The 15,176-nt window shown below is 40.8% G+C and overlaps 1 protein-coding gene across 1 annotated transcript in view; it reads left to right on the forward strand.

Annotated features, from left to right (window-relative positions):
- Abcc9 (ATP binding cassette subfamily C member 9) overlaps positions 1–15,176 on the forward strand; it is a 113,495-nt gene that overhangs the window by 54,344 nt on the left and 43,975 nt on the right. The window contains exons 20-25 of the mRNA XM_028757519.1: positions 1,024–1,125; positions 1,426–1,510; positions 3,046–3,126; positions 8,119–8,256; positions 8,389–8,514; positions 13,521–13,617. Coding sequence (XP_028613352.1) covers positions 1,024–1,125; positions 1,426–1,510; positions 3,046–3,126; positions 8,119–8,256; positions 8,389–8,514; positions 13,521–13,617 — 629 coding nt within the window. The remainder of the gene's footprint in view (positions 1–1,023; positions 1,126–1,425; positions 1,511–3,045; positions 3,127–8,118; positions 8,257–8,388; positions 8,515–13,520; positions 13,618–15,176) is intronic.

Here is a 15,176-nt window from a genome sequence, read left to right on the forward strand (position 1 = left end):
GTAAGGGGAAGGGCAGGCAGACACTCCAGGCTTGGGAACCACTGCTTTCCTGCATCTGTAGTGATGTAAAAGATGACTGTCATACTAGACTCTAATGTCCCCTAAAGCCCCAAGATGCCCTGCTTCCCAATGACCATTTAGCTTTCCTCAATTCTTCTCCTTAACCTTCCTTTTCTGTTAACTGCCATCCCATCGTCATAACTGACACATCATGAACTAACCACGAAAATCTGACTTTGAAGCTCACCCACTCCCTTCCCCAGCCTGGTTCCATCATCTTCTGGTTCTTCAGCTCACACTGTTCTGAAAGGACTGCCTGTTAAATTCTAATGTACAAGTATCTGATAAAAATCCATAAGCTAAAGGCATAGAACAGAGAGGAGAAATTTATCAGTCTATTTTTATTTTGTCTCTTAAAGACGTTTATTAGTTCTTAGAGAATTTTATACAACATATTGGGAACATGGTCACCTGTCTCCCAACTCCTCTCCTTAAAAATATTTATATGTTAGAAATATGGAACTTAATTGTTATTTTAACATTGAACCAGAGTCCTCTATGTATCATTCTTCATTTTGAAATATGTATATGTTACCTATGGCTTTAAAATATATTTATGTGACTGAGCCACAAACCAATGATGCCCAGTTTCAATTCATGTTTCTTAAAGGTCACCATAAAAAAAATCCACTATTACATAAAGTGAGTTTAATACAAACCAAAACATCTGTGACTACTAAAGAGAGTGAGTTATTAATAACCCTTAATCTTAATTTAGAAAAGAAATTTTCTCTTAACACTTCAGCACAGGAGAATCAAATTTTACTTATCACATGACATTTTAATTAGATCCAGATTCCTGTAATTGTAGTGGCTTATGTAGTGATCACGTTCTAAGGATGGTGGCCTCTTCCTTCTCCTCTAGATGTCTACTCTGGGTCTTCCTCTCAGTTCTCATTCCCTTAGTTACACAGAAATGCTCAGCACAGCCCTTTGTATAACCTGGGTGTGTCCTCTTCACAGCAGAAGCAGGTATTCTGTGGCTTACGCTGCCCAGAAGCCTTGGCTCCTAAATGCTACAGTCGAGGAAAATATCACTTTTGGAAGTCCTTTCAACAGACAGAGGTAACTTTGCATGTACAGATTTTACAGCCAAAGCAACCACTTGAGAGCCATGAGTTGGGACCAATTCACTTATTGAGAAATGATGCCCCTAAACTGAAGGGGGGAAGGAGAGGATCAGAAGGGGGAAGGAAGGGAAAGGAGGTGAGGGAAGGGAACAGAGGGAGGAAGGGAAAGGAAAGAGGACACAGAGGAGGGGAGGGGGCAGAGAGCAAGGGAAGGGAGCAATTGTGCTCAGAGTATATAACACACTTGGGGGAACATCTGTATTCTAAAAGACACCGAATGTCATTTCTCCCAAAGGTACAAGGCTGTCACCGATGCCTGCTCCCTTCAGCCAGACATTGATTTGTTACCATTTGGAGACCAAACTGAAATCGGAGAGAGGGTGAGTTTCGTGTAGTTGAACTGAGCACACAAATTGAGAAAAGTTTTCTGTTTGTCTTTTATCCTCAGAAGAACATTATGAAGTCTGGGGGCTTAGGAATTCCATGTTGTCCCAGTGACGAGTTCCAAAATGAAAGGGCAGGCATCCTTTGACACCACCATCTCTTATGTACGAGATACTACTGTGTGTGTCACACTGTGCTTAGCCACTCAGGGATGTGGTGGTGGGTGGGGGTTAGGAAGAGTGAACAACTACCACTGATTTTGACCAAACATACTTTTACCTACTGGACCTGCTGACTTGAATTACTTTGGAAACTGAGATTGCTTCTGACAATTTCTTTCAGTCTCATCAACATCTCCTTATTTTGTTAATAATACAGATTATCTTTACACACCCTTATTTTATGCTGACATCACGCTATAGCTATCCTGAACAGCTGAAAGCATTTAGACCTGCCATCTTTACCACAGTAATGACTAACAAAAATTGTAACCCTTACACATCCAAAGCTGCGCTAGGCAGAAGGCTAATGCGTGTTACTCACTGTGATAACAAATTCGTGTCAAGGGTAATTTTGTCCTCTGTGCAGTGCTGCTGAGGATTAGATGGCTGAAGGACGGAGAACATTTCCCAAACTCAGTCAGTTTCAGCTGTCCGTGACCAGCCTTCTTATGAACCACTTTCTGATGCAGCATTCTGGCTTATTCCAGGCATGCCTCGTGTCTCTGAGGCTTAGCTTCCACATGTGTAAAATTGAGAGCAATCCTGGTCTACTGAGAAACAGAGCACAGAAAGCTGTAAAGCCACGTACACAAGCTTGGTACATGCTAGGTGCTAAGTTAATGTCAATTATTAATTATCATTCATATTTGATCATGAAGGACTATTATCATGGCATGTATTTGGCATAACTTAACATCATATTGTAGAGGTATGTGTTGAGAGCTGGAGAGATGGCTCAGCTGACAAGAACACTTGCTGCTCTTATAGAAGAGCCAAGTTCAGTCAGACCACCCATTTAATTGTAGCTTACAACCTCCTGTAACTCCAACTCCAGGGCATCTGACTCCCTCTTCTGATCATAGGCATCTTACACTCCAGTGCACATATGCACACACAGGAACACACATGCATACATAATTAAAAATAAGTTTAAACCTATGAAAAGAGGTATATGCTAAGGAACAGACAATGCAGAAAGTTAAAAAAAAAACCTTAAAATTGCTTGCTTTTGGCACTCACCAAGAGTGTTGGTTATTAGTGCTTTTGTATGGCAAAGCTCTCAGTCAGCGTGAAAGGATCATGTGAGTGTTCAAGAATTATTGACACACATCCAGCATTGAGAGAGTCACTAGTGTTGCTTAAAAAGTTTTGAGATGCAAATGTTTAAGAATTATTGACATACATCCAGGATTGAAAGAGTCGCCAGTATTGCTTAAAAAGGTTAAAGATGCTTGTATTTTAGAGGTAATCTTTACCACCAGGTCCCTTCTTAGTGATGAAAATGGGTGTTTCTGCTGTTTCCTTTCCAGGGAATCAACCTGAGTGGGGGTCAGAGGCAGAGAATCTGCGTGGCACGGGCACTCTACCAAAACACCAACATTGTCTTCTTGGTAAGAATATGAACTTTAATTTTATTTATAACTTATTTTTTCCCTCTGGACAAATGGGTCTTTACCAAGTTAGATGATGAAGGAAAGCTGGCTTGATTTGTGGAATTACAGAGTACAGAGTGAGTAAATGCTCACAGACTGAGGGTTGGTGGATCCAGGTTGGTGTTCAGGAAATTACAATAAAACTGGTATGGGAGGACTCAGTCTACAATGGTGTCACCATTCCCTGTGTTAATCTTAGCAGGATTAACCTGAAAGAATTCCAAAATATTTCCATTTTGCTTCTATTTCAAATGCATTCAAATTCAGCAGGAGACTCTAAAATCAACTTGTATTTTGAAGTTTCAAGAAATACAGGGGAGTGAATGTTTGAAGCCTCTATGAGCGTACTTGCAAATAAAGATTAACAGTGTCACAGGAGAGGGACATGTTTACAGTCTCTGCTGAACTTTGAAATTCCCATTCTTTACACATGCTGCTATTTTGGCACTGAGATACTCTGAACAGTTTCTTTTTACATTTGACTGCATTTATTTATTGATTTTGTGTGGGAAGGGAGGCAATGCTTGCTTGACATGGTGCACTGTGTGTGTGTGGGGGGGGGGGGTGTCAGAGGACAAATGACCAAGTTGGTTCTCTCCTTTTCAACATCTGGTTCCCAAGCATCCAACTCAGGTCATCAAGCTTGATGGAAATAACTGTTAGCTTCAAAAACAATGTACCAGCCCCTGGAGGTAATGGTTTACCTAGGTTCTCTGACCAGGAGAATAATGAAGGGAATATGGATTGTGATGGATAATTGGGCAGGATTTTCTCCTTTGCAGTTCATGGCAAAGTGATAAGGGTTAGGGAATGGATTGTTGATGGGCACAGGGCCATTTAAACACTTATTTCATTACATGGTGTGCAGCTCAGGCTGTAGATCAGAGTTAACCTCAGTGATTCCTAAAATGGTAGCAATCTTTGCTTAACATGAATAGAACCCATGTCTTGAAGAGGCTTCATGTGGTTTTTCATGTATTCACAAAATTTGTGGATTGCATTGGTTGTGATTTTTATTTGGTTCAGTTTCTACAGGAGGTAGGAGCCAAAACAGCAGCACATATAAAGAATGGGAATTTTAGAGTTCAGCAGAGACTGTAAACGTCTCCCTCTCCTGTGACATTGTCAATCTTTATTTGCAAGTACGCTCATAGAGGCTTTAAACTTTCACTCCCCTGTATTTCTTGAAACTTCAAAATACGAATTGATTTTAGAGTTTCCTGCTGAATTTGAATGCATTTAAGATAAAAGCAGAATAGAGATATATTAGAATTCTTTCAGGTTAATCCTGCTAAGATTAACATAGGGAGTGGTAATGCCCACTGTAGACTGAGTCCTCCCATACCAGTTAATACTGTCAAGACAGTTATGACAGAACTGCCCATTAGGCCCATCTAGACAACTTCCACCCCTGAAATTCTCTTACCAGGTGATTATTATTACATTGTGTCAAGTTGATGGTTAAACCAAACATGTTGGATAACAAACTTTCTAAATACCATACATCATTCCAAACTAAAATTGAACAACAGTTAGCAGCAGCAGAATGTTATTGGTGTATTTTAGCAATTTGTCAAAAAATAGTAATAGCTTAAACTTCCATGGTTTAAAAATTAACAAAGAGTTCTAACACGATGCTACAGGATTTGATTTTTATGACCTGCTGTAAGGGTATAAGCCCTTATCTTACCCCTGCCCTCCCTCCCTCTCTTCCGCCCTCACTCCTACTCTTCCCTTGCTCCCTTCTTCCCTTCCTCTCTTTTTTCTCGTCTATCACTGATGTCCAGAGTTCTATTTGTTGTGCTGGGTGCAGAAGCAAGGAAGAAAAGTTCATCACCTTACCCCCCGAGCACCTCATTTGTATGCAATTATACAGTCACAGGAATGTTTTTAATTTTGCTCTAAATAAACTTTTTCATACTAGCCTTAACCTTAAATAATCACACATAAATTCATTGACTATAAAAGACAGTCAATCAACTTATCAAAACTGGATAGATCAGACACAGACACTCATCCTTATATTTCCAGAACTTAGGAAACCAAAGAGAAGTGTCGGTAGGACAAACAATGAACAAAACACCAAAGATGATTATGCAGATGTACATGGAAGTAATATACAAATACATTCTTTTCCTTGAGGAGTTAGGGATTGAATAGAGGGTGTATGCATATCACACTCAGCCATATCCCTAGCTAATAAAAATATATTCTTGAAAATGAAAAATAGACATTTCAATTAATTTACCATTTCGCATTTTTTTTTTTGCTTTCTTTGGAGAAAGTACCTTTTCAGCATGTTACTAAACAATTTGAATCATGAAACATGCTTTTCAATCTAGCAAATGTCAATTGTGATTATATCAGGTTGTATAAAAGGTTGCATGTGATTCTAACACTAAGTTGCCCCAGCGCCAAGCCAGGGCATGCATGTGGTAGCAGGCATTGTCGATTCCTTTCACAGCCATGGAATATCTGAGCACAGAATGGTATACATGCTAGTTCATTTAATATACACCCTAAATATTTCATTTTTAATTAGTGCTATTATTGACTTTTATTGATGAGGACACCATGTCTTTGGAGGAAGGACTATTCCAAGGTCATATAAAAATCACTAAAGGAGGAATATATATCTGAGGGCTTGATTTTGTAGCTCATGTTTTTCCTAGTCCTGGGACTGAACCCGTGGCTTTGTGCACAATGGGCAAGTGCTCTAACACTAGGCTATAGCCTCGATCTTTTTTTTTTTTTTAATTTTGATCAAACTATTACTAAATTACTCAACTTGGCTTTGTACTTATTCTATGGACCAAACAAGCTTTTGGTTTCTTGTTAATTAGTTGGGTTGGCTTGCCTGAACAAGATCTGAAAGTTTGAATCATTGTGATCTCCTGTGAGTCCTGGGAGACATGACACTGTCCCTGTGACATCTTAGAGAGACACAGTGGCAGTCTACCACTGCCGTACTTATAAGACAGTAACAGTAAAACAGCACTTTAATGTGATTGAAAGAAACACTATATTATTTTATTGGAGCTTCGCATCAGTCTGATAAAGTTTTGACTGGTATGTTTAGCATCCCCTCATTTTACAAACAATTTAGACATTGCCCAGAAGAGAGAGAGAGACGGTTATAAATGCATCTCAGCTCTCCCATTTACAACACTCTGCTTACTGTCTTCTGGCATTACAATTCAGAACTGTGTGGAAAATTGACCTGAGTTATTATAAAATCTTGTTTCCAGCTTGTATCTTTTTCTTTATAAAAAAAACCTTTCTGTACAAATGACTAGGGATGTTTGGTCTGTAAAACAACAACAACAACAACAACACAACAACAACAACAACAACAACAACTACAACTACAACATGCCTCAAGTCTTTTTAGATCCAGGAGCAGAATTTGTGTTAAAAGCAACCAATTTATCCCCTATAATAGTTATCTGAATTTTCCAAGCCAGTGATTGGTTAGTAACTCCTATAACTAAACTCTGGCTGCATTGGTGCTGGGAAAAGAAGGTGACCCTGCCAGTGGTATCCTGAAAGACAGTTTAAGTCCTCCTCCTACTCCAGCATGGGGACAGTGTGTCTTGGAATGATTTATATCACTCACACATACTTTAATTTTAAAGTAATCTGTCGTCTGGAAAAGCAGCCAGGGCTCTTAACCCCTGAGCCATCTCTCCACATCCATCTGTGACAATTTTTAAAAGCAAATTATTGGGCAGTAGAAAGACAGAGTAATCTCTTAGATGTCCTGTTTCATAGAATGTCTTAGAAATAGCTGGTGGTCATAAAAACGACCCAAAGGTTCAGAAAGATTTTGAAACATTACAATATTAAAATAATTTGGGGGGAAATTCTACCAGTAATCAATTTCATTTCACTACTTTCTAAAATACATTCATAAACTCAGATAACATACATTTATATCTGTATTTGTTGGATATTTGTATATACATACATAATGACAATTGTTAAATATTCTGCTATCCAGAATATTCATGTATTTCAATGACTTAAATAAGCTACTGCATTCTTATCTCTACTACTATATGTATTTATATAAAAGCCATTTAAGGACATTTATTAATTTACCCATTTACCTGTAACTATGATATCTAAACAAAGTAACTGTTTAATTACTTTACTAATATTTCTTTTTCATACGTTTTCTCTTAAATACTTTAATAAAACCATTGCTATTGTTTCTGTTTATTGAGCAGAGAGTAACTGAATGCTGAATAAATATATTGAGCTAATTATATTATTCTCTGTGATGGCCATGCACATAAACTGACTCCAACTTCTAAACACAATTGCTTTATTTCACCATCTACATCTTATCTGTGTAGAGAATAAGACTGCGCTAAATTCTCTCAGAGTTATCATTTCTGCTTGTGTGAGAGTGGACCATAGTGTGTAGACCTGATGGAATGAGAATCCAGCCACTTCTTCCTCAGGCCCCTATGTAGACACCTGTTTGCAGACTAAAGAAGCAGGAGGGACCCATGGCTCCAGCTATATATGCAAGGGAGGATGGTCCTGTCAGGTATAGGTGGGAGAGGCGATCCTTGGTCCCATGAAGACTGGAAGTCGGGGGGGGGGAATTCAAGGGTTGAGATGTGGGAGTGGGGGTGTCGGGGGGGGGAAATCCTCATAGAAGCAGGAGGAGGAAGGTTGGAATAGGAGGTTCATGGGTGGGAGGGGGGAAATGGGGTAAGGGGAGAACATCTGAAATGTAAATAAAATATCCAATAATAATAAATGAAAAGTATTTTCAATAAATTAAAAAAGAAGAAGAAGAAGCAGGAGAATAACACAGAAATCAACACAGCAAAGCAGACATGTCTGGGCACCCTTGGTTCTTCACAACAGCTTGGGTTTCCTTCTTCCATTTTTCAGTTGGTTCTCCCTCATCTCCCTTCCAATCCCTCCCCGCTGCAGGATGACCCATTCTCTGCCCTGGATATTCACCTGAGCGATCACCTGATGCAGGAAGGAATTCTGAAGTTTCTCCAGGATGACAAGAGGACGGTTGTTCTTGTGACTCACAAACTGCAGTACCTGACGCATGCTGACTGGGTGAGACTTCCTGTGTCTATGTCACGGTGGTACCTTACAGACAAGAAGTATGAAATACTTCCCGAGATAAGGTTCAATCGTTTGTCTTCTTCCACATTTTGCTATGTCTCTGCTCCTGTGCTCTTTCCTTAGATCATAGCCATGAAGGACGGGAGTGTGTTAAGGGAAGGGACTTTGAAAGACATTCAGACCAAAGACGTGGAGCTCTATGAACACTGGAAAACCCTCATGAATCGACAAGATCAAGAACTAGAAAAGGTAAGTGCTGGAGTGTTCTATATAATTACTAAGGGTGCTTTTTGAAGAAGAGCTGTGCCTCACGACATGCACGATGCCCTCATCGGAAGCCCAAGGTGATTGCATCTTCGGATATGGTTACTGAGCAGGCCGTTTTGAACCTATTACATCTTATTTATTTATTTCTTTGTTTGTTCGTTTGTTAGTTTGTTTAGTTACTGTGTGACTGGCGTATATGTGTCTTAGTTAGGGTTTTACTGCTGTTGATAGACACCACAACCAAGTCAAGTATTATAAAGGACAACATTTAACTGGGGCCGGCTTACAGGTTCAGAGGTTCAGTCCATTATCATCAAGGTGGGAGCATGGCAGCATCTAGGCAGGCATGGTGCAAGCATTGCTGAGAGTTCTACATCTTCATCTGACGGTTGCAAGTGGAAGACTGACTTCCAGGCAGCTAGGATGAGGGTCTTAAAACCCACATCCACAGTGACACACCTGCTCCAACAGGGCCACAACCTCCAATAGTGCCACTCTCTGGGCCGAGCATAAACAAACCATCAGTATGGTGTGTGTGTGTGTGTGTGTGTCTGTCTCTGTGTAGTAGGTGTGCATGCCTATGGACATGGGTAGAGACAAGAGGAGCATACTGGGTGCCTTCTGTCACTCTCCGATTTATTCCCTAGAGAGAGGGTCTCTCACTCAGCCTAGATCTAGGTTGCCGACTACACATATCATTTTGTCTCCATGTCTTCCCCACAGTTCTGGGCTCACGGGTGTGAATGTATACTCATAACTTTTATGTAGGTGCTGAGATTGAGTCTCAGGCCCCCATGTTTGGACATCAAGTGATCTTCTCCATGGAGCTTTCTAGCCAGGCCCTAGCCTGGGCTATCCCTTGCTGTCCTTTGGATGAAAGGCTAAGTCTGTTTTGGCTCTGAACCATTTGGAAGTACATTTGCATTTATACATAGAATGAATTGTAACTGAGGCTTGAGACTTCCTCAGTGTGTACTGTTTTCCCGATTTATAGCTCTTCCTTTCTCACATATGATAAGATCATTTTCGTGCATTGCCTACAATCAGGCAATCGCCATGAACACAAAAGCCATGGTGGCTTTGAGAGCCAGCTTTTTTTTAAATCAGAAAATTAAATCGTATTGTTTTAAGAGATAAAAATAGATTATACATTTCCATAGGGGAATAAAAAAGATTGAAAAGCCACACAGGTATCAACAATTTTCTGTCCTATGACTTTCTGAAGATCTCAAAAGCAAATCTCCCATGGAAGAAAAACAAATGTGAAAGTCTATGCAGAGAATGAGAGAGATTGCAGATTCTTCCCAATCAAGGTGTTAGGGGATGTATTACAATGCCGCTCCCAGAGAGCCAGGGCGAGATGCTGAGAAGCATCCTGGAGGTGGCTCCAAGTGACATTGTCTTTAGTGATCTAAATGCCAGGAGTAAAATAATACGATGTTAGCTTCAGGAGCAGGACAATTTATAGTTTTCTTTAGAAAGAAGGATCTGGAAACAAAACAGACAGAAAATGCAGTCAGCTGAGTGGGATAGTGATGTCCTTTAAGCAAGCCAGGAAGAAAGTCTATTCAATTGTACTTAGAGATGAAGTAATCACTTTAGATATCACTGGCTTCCTAATCGAAGACAGATACAATGTTTCCATCAAGGACAGACACGTGAACCAGCCAGCGCAGGGCTACAGTGTTTCCATCAAGGATAGACGGGTGAGTCAGCTAGTGCAGGGCTATGGTGAAGCCAGCTGGGAAGCGGGATGGAGGCCAAGAGATGCCAAACTGAATCTAGCACCTCCTTGGAATTCCCATCTGAAGCTGGAGAGAGATTTCTGCCATCTAAGGAAGGGCACAGTGCCCACGGGGCTGTGTAGGAGGAAAAGTGCTTGCTTTTCAAGTATGAGAATCTGAGCTAGACTCCCAGGACTCTCTTAAAAAGCCAGGGATGGCAGTGTGCCTCTCTAATCCCAGAGCTGGGATTGAGACAGGAGGATCCTTGGGGCCTACTGCCCAGCCAGTCTAACCAAACTGGTGAGCTCTAAGCTCAGTGAAAGGCCCTGCCTCAAAAAATAAAGGAGAGAGGGATAGAGGGAACCACGTGATGACCTCTGGCCTGCACGTGAATGCATGGAAATGTACACACACACTCAAACAGACACACACACACACACTCATACACACACACACAAACACACTTGCATCCATACATACCTGCAGACACACATGTACACACACATACCTGTACACACATCTGTATATATAAACATTCCTGCCTGCATACGTACACACCTGCAGACACACATGCACACACACATATCCGTACACACACCTGTATATATAAACATTCCTGCATACGTACACACCTGGAGACATACCTTTATACATACACATCTGCATACACACACACACCTGCATACATACACATCTGTGCACACACACATCTGTATACATACACACCTGCACACACACACACACCTGCATACATATGCATCTGCAACACACACACCTGCATACATACACACCTACATACATATGCATCTGTACACATACACACATGTACACATACACACCTGTACACACACACTTACATACACATACATCTGCGCACACACACCAGCATACATACACATCTGTGCACACACACATCTGTATACACACCTACACATACAAACACCTGCACACACACATCTGCATACATATACAACTGCACATACACACCTGCATACTTACACATCTGCATACTCACATACACCTGAACACATACACACACACCTGCACACATACACATCTGTGCACGCACACCTGCATACATACACACCTACACTCACACAGACATGTACATAATATACATCTGGACACACACACATGCCTACATACACACACACCTGCATCCACACACACACATACACCACACACCTGCACACATGGAATAACTTGGTTCTGTAGTAACAGCAAACACAAACACTTTGAGGGTTTTATGTCAGGAGGGAGTGTTCCCTGTCCCCCAGGGCCAGTTCTGCTTCTTAGGAGACATTTGGCCACACTGGGAGATATTTGTGTTTATCACGGCTGAGGCAAAGGGGTGGCCCATGGACGCTGTGTGTAACAGATGGAGATGTTACTCCAGTTGCTGCGTGTGTGACCACCCCATCCCCCTGAAGCAGCCATTCAGCCCGAGCTCAGCCATGTCAAGGCTGGGAAAGCCTAGCCCATGTATATAGAACAAATGAAATGGGTTCAGAAAGGCTGTGGGACAACATGTCAATCAAAACCAGGCATCCGGCTTCAGAAAGAGCTGTTGGTGTGAACTAAGGGGAAAGAGTGAAGGGCTCTGTCAGACGATGACAAGGGAAGCTGCGGTGGAGGAAGAGATCACGTGTTTGGCTGATTCAAATCAGACTGAGAACTGACTGGGGTGGCGATTTCTCCGCACCATGTTATTATGTGATTGCCTGGATTCATGAATATCATCTGATACTCCCCTTTTCTCGCTGTGGTGGGCCTGGTAAATCCTCACCGAGTAAGTGAGAATGAATTTCTGTTTACTTAACCCTAATGCTAACACAATTCCAAATGCTTAGCCAGTAATGCATTCTTTTGTGAACACTTTCAAGAACATTTGCTTTAAAAGCAAAGTAAATGTTGGGCTCACACATACTATTAGAGGAGCCCGAATGGAACTAAATCTACTTCTCTCTTTGGGTTTAGCATTGTGTTCTATCATTCACAAAGGAGAGGGGCTGCCCTTCTGTTGATCTTGATCTAGTCCACTGACAGGCTGATCTTCACGTCATTAAGCAACTCTGGCTAGTGCCTCTGTAAACTAATCCCAATACACTGGGGATTTAACGAAAGTTCTGGACGAATCCAGAAATAGTGGAACTTTCTAGGATGGTGAGACTTCCAAAACACACACTACATGAGAAAAAAAAATTAAAAAGCAATACTTAGGGAGTGATCACCAAAAGTTCATTGGCTCCATGCTGTGGCTACCAAAGTGTGTTCTGTTGCTGGATGTTGGGATCTGATTGTTTGGTTTTGGGTTTTAGTGTATTGGGCCACACTAGGTGCCACTCATGGCCAGTGTTACTTACAATGATGCTGACCTACGTGTTTGCGATTGGTTTCCTTTGCAGAGGCAGGTCCCCCAGCACCATGCTGTGAAACGTAGCTGATCTTGCTGTTCCAGGTCTGAGGCTGGGATGTGAAGAACATGAAACCATTCCCCCTTCTTTGGGCAGATGATGTCCACACAGCCCTGAACACATGACAATTTGACTTTGTACTATCTCTTCTTTTTCTTGGATATCTCTTTCCTAAAGTGTGCTATGAGTCTCCTAAGGCATGCAAAGACCCCCATTGCCTATATTTTCTTTGGAATGACCTTTTTGCTCCTGATACCACTAAAGTCCTTTGTACAGTTCCCTTTGTGATATGTTAAAAATAATCCATTTATAGTTTACCCATTTATAGTCACTGTGGATGCATGATAGCAGACCAGCCAGCCCAGAACTACATGCAATTTTTATTTGTCTGTTTCTTGAAGTGGGAGATCCATATGTGGGTCCGGCTAGCCTGGAATTTCTAGTAATTTTCTTGCCTAAGCCTTTCAAGGGCTGAGATGACAGGCATTTGTCATCATGCCTAGCTTGAATATATTTAAAAGAAGATATTTAACATAAGTGAGTCCTTAGGTTAAAATAATTGTTTGAAATTGATGTAAAGACAAGCGGTGTCTCAGGGATGGAGCTATATTTCAAAGTTTAGGTCCCTGATGTAACTCTTTCTGGCTTCCCATCATTCTGCTCATCTGTGTACAGAAATCTTGCCTGCAAAGGTCCAGCGTTATTTACCTAGCTGTTCCTGCTACAGAAGTATCCAGAGTGAACAGAGAGCCTGGGACTGGTATAAACTCACTCAGCGTGTCATTCAGGGGTAAGTGAAACCCTTCTTCAGACAGAAGCTCCTTCAATAAGAACATATTGTTCTCCACAGGACATGGAAGCAGACCAAACGACGCTCGAGAGGAAGACTCTCCGAAGAGCCATGTATTCAAGGGAGGCCAAAGCACAGATGGACGATGAAGATGAAGGCTAGTGGTGTTTTATGTTTTTAAATCTGAAGCATTCACATAGACTAGTATACTATAGAAATTTGCCTCAGAAACTTATGTCGGTGTGTCACACAGGTATAACTAGCTACTTAGCGCAAAACACAGAGCCAAAGTAAATGAGTAATATTGAACATGATAGAGTCAAGGTAAGGCTTATATTCCCGAACAGCATGCCTCTGTGAGGAATGCATTCAGTGGGTGTCTATGTCTTCACAGTATGTGTCACAGAAGATGGAAAGCAGTAGTCTGGTAACAGAATAATTGGAAAAGTCTAATATAATGACTGGATCTGGTTATTACTAAAGTATTGGTTCTTTAAGCATCAATAATCAATGAACAATGAAAATTTATGAAAGACTGTACCTACACTTGACCCAGCTGGTCTGCATGTGGTTTCCATAACGACACAGTGATGAAGAATGAAGATGGTAGAGAAGTCAAGGTGTCACTATTTGCAGATGATAAGATAGTATGCATAGGTGACCCCCAAATTCCACCAGAGAACTTCAGCAAAGTGGCTGGATATAGTTAACTCAAAGAAATCAGTAGCTCCCTTTTTTTCTAATGATAAAATATCTGAGGAAGAAACTAGAGAAATCACACCCTTCACAATAAGAACAAATAATATGAAATATCTTGGTATAACTCTAGCCAAGCAAGTAAAAGATTTGTATGACAAGAACTTCAGTTCCCTGAAGAAAGAAATCGAAGAAGACTTCAGAAGATGGTAAGAGCTTTCATGCTCATGGTAGGGTTAACATAGTGAAAACGGCCATCATACCAAAAGCACTCTACAGATTCAATGCGAATCAAAATTCCAACACAACTTTTTTTTTTGGAGACATTGAAAGAGCAATTCTCAACTTCAGATAGAAAAACAAACAAACAAACAAAAACACACAATAGACAAAACAATCCTGAACAATAAAAGAACTTTGGGAAGAATCAATAGCCCTGATCTCAAAGTGTACTACACAGCAATATTGATTTTTAAAAAAACAAAGCATGGTATTGGTACAGAGACAGAGAATTTGATCAATGTAATTGAATGGAAGACCTAGAAATAAACCCATACACCTACAGATATTTGATTTTTTTTTTTTGACAAAGAAGGCAAAATTATGCAGTGGGGAAAAAAACATCTTCAACAAATGGTGCTGGTCTAACCGTTGATTTGCATGTAGAAGACTGCAAATTGATCTATATTTATCAACTTGCACAAAGCTCAAGTCCAAGTGGATCAAGGACCTCAACATAAAACCAGATACATTGAATCTAACAGAAGAGAAAGTAGAAAATAGCCTTGAATGCGTTGGCATAGGAGAAAATTTTCTAAACAGAACACCAATGGCTCAGGCTCTAAGATCGACAATTGATAAATGAGACCTCATGAAACTTAAAAGCCTCTGTAAGGTAAAGGACACTGTCACTAGGACAAAACAATAGCCAATGGATTGGGAAAAAATTTTCACTGCCCCTACATCTGACAGAGGGATTATAACCCCTCTCTCTCTCTCTCTCTCTCTCTCTCTCTCTCT

This window comes from Grammomys surdaster, unplaced genomic scaffold (assembly GCF_004785775.1).
Source record: "Grammomys surdaster isolate TR1022 unplaced genomic scaffold, NIH_TR_1.0 126176, whole genome shotgun sequence".
Classification (NCBI taxonomy): Eukaryota; Metazoa; Chordata; class Mammalia; order Rodentia; family Muridae; genus Grammomys; species Grammomys surdaster.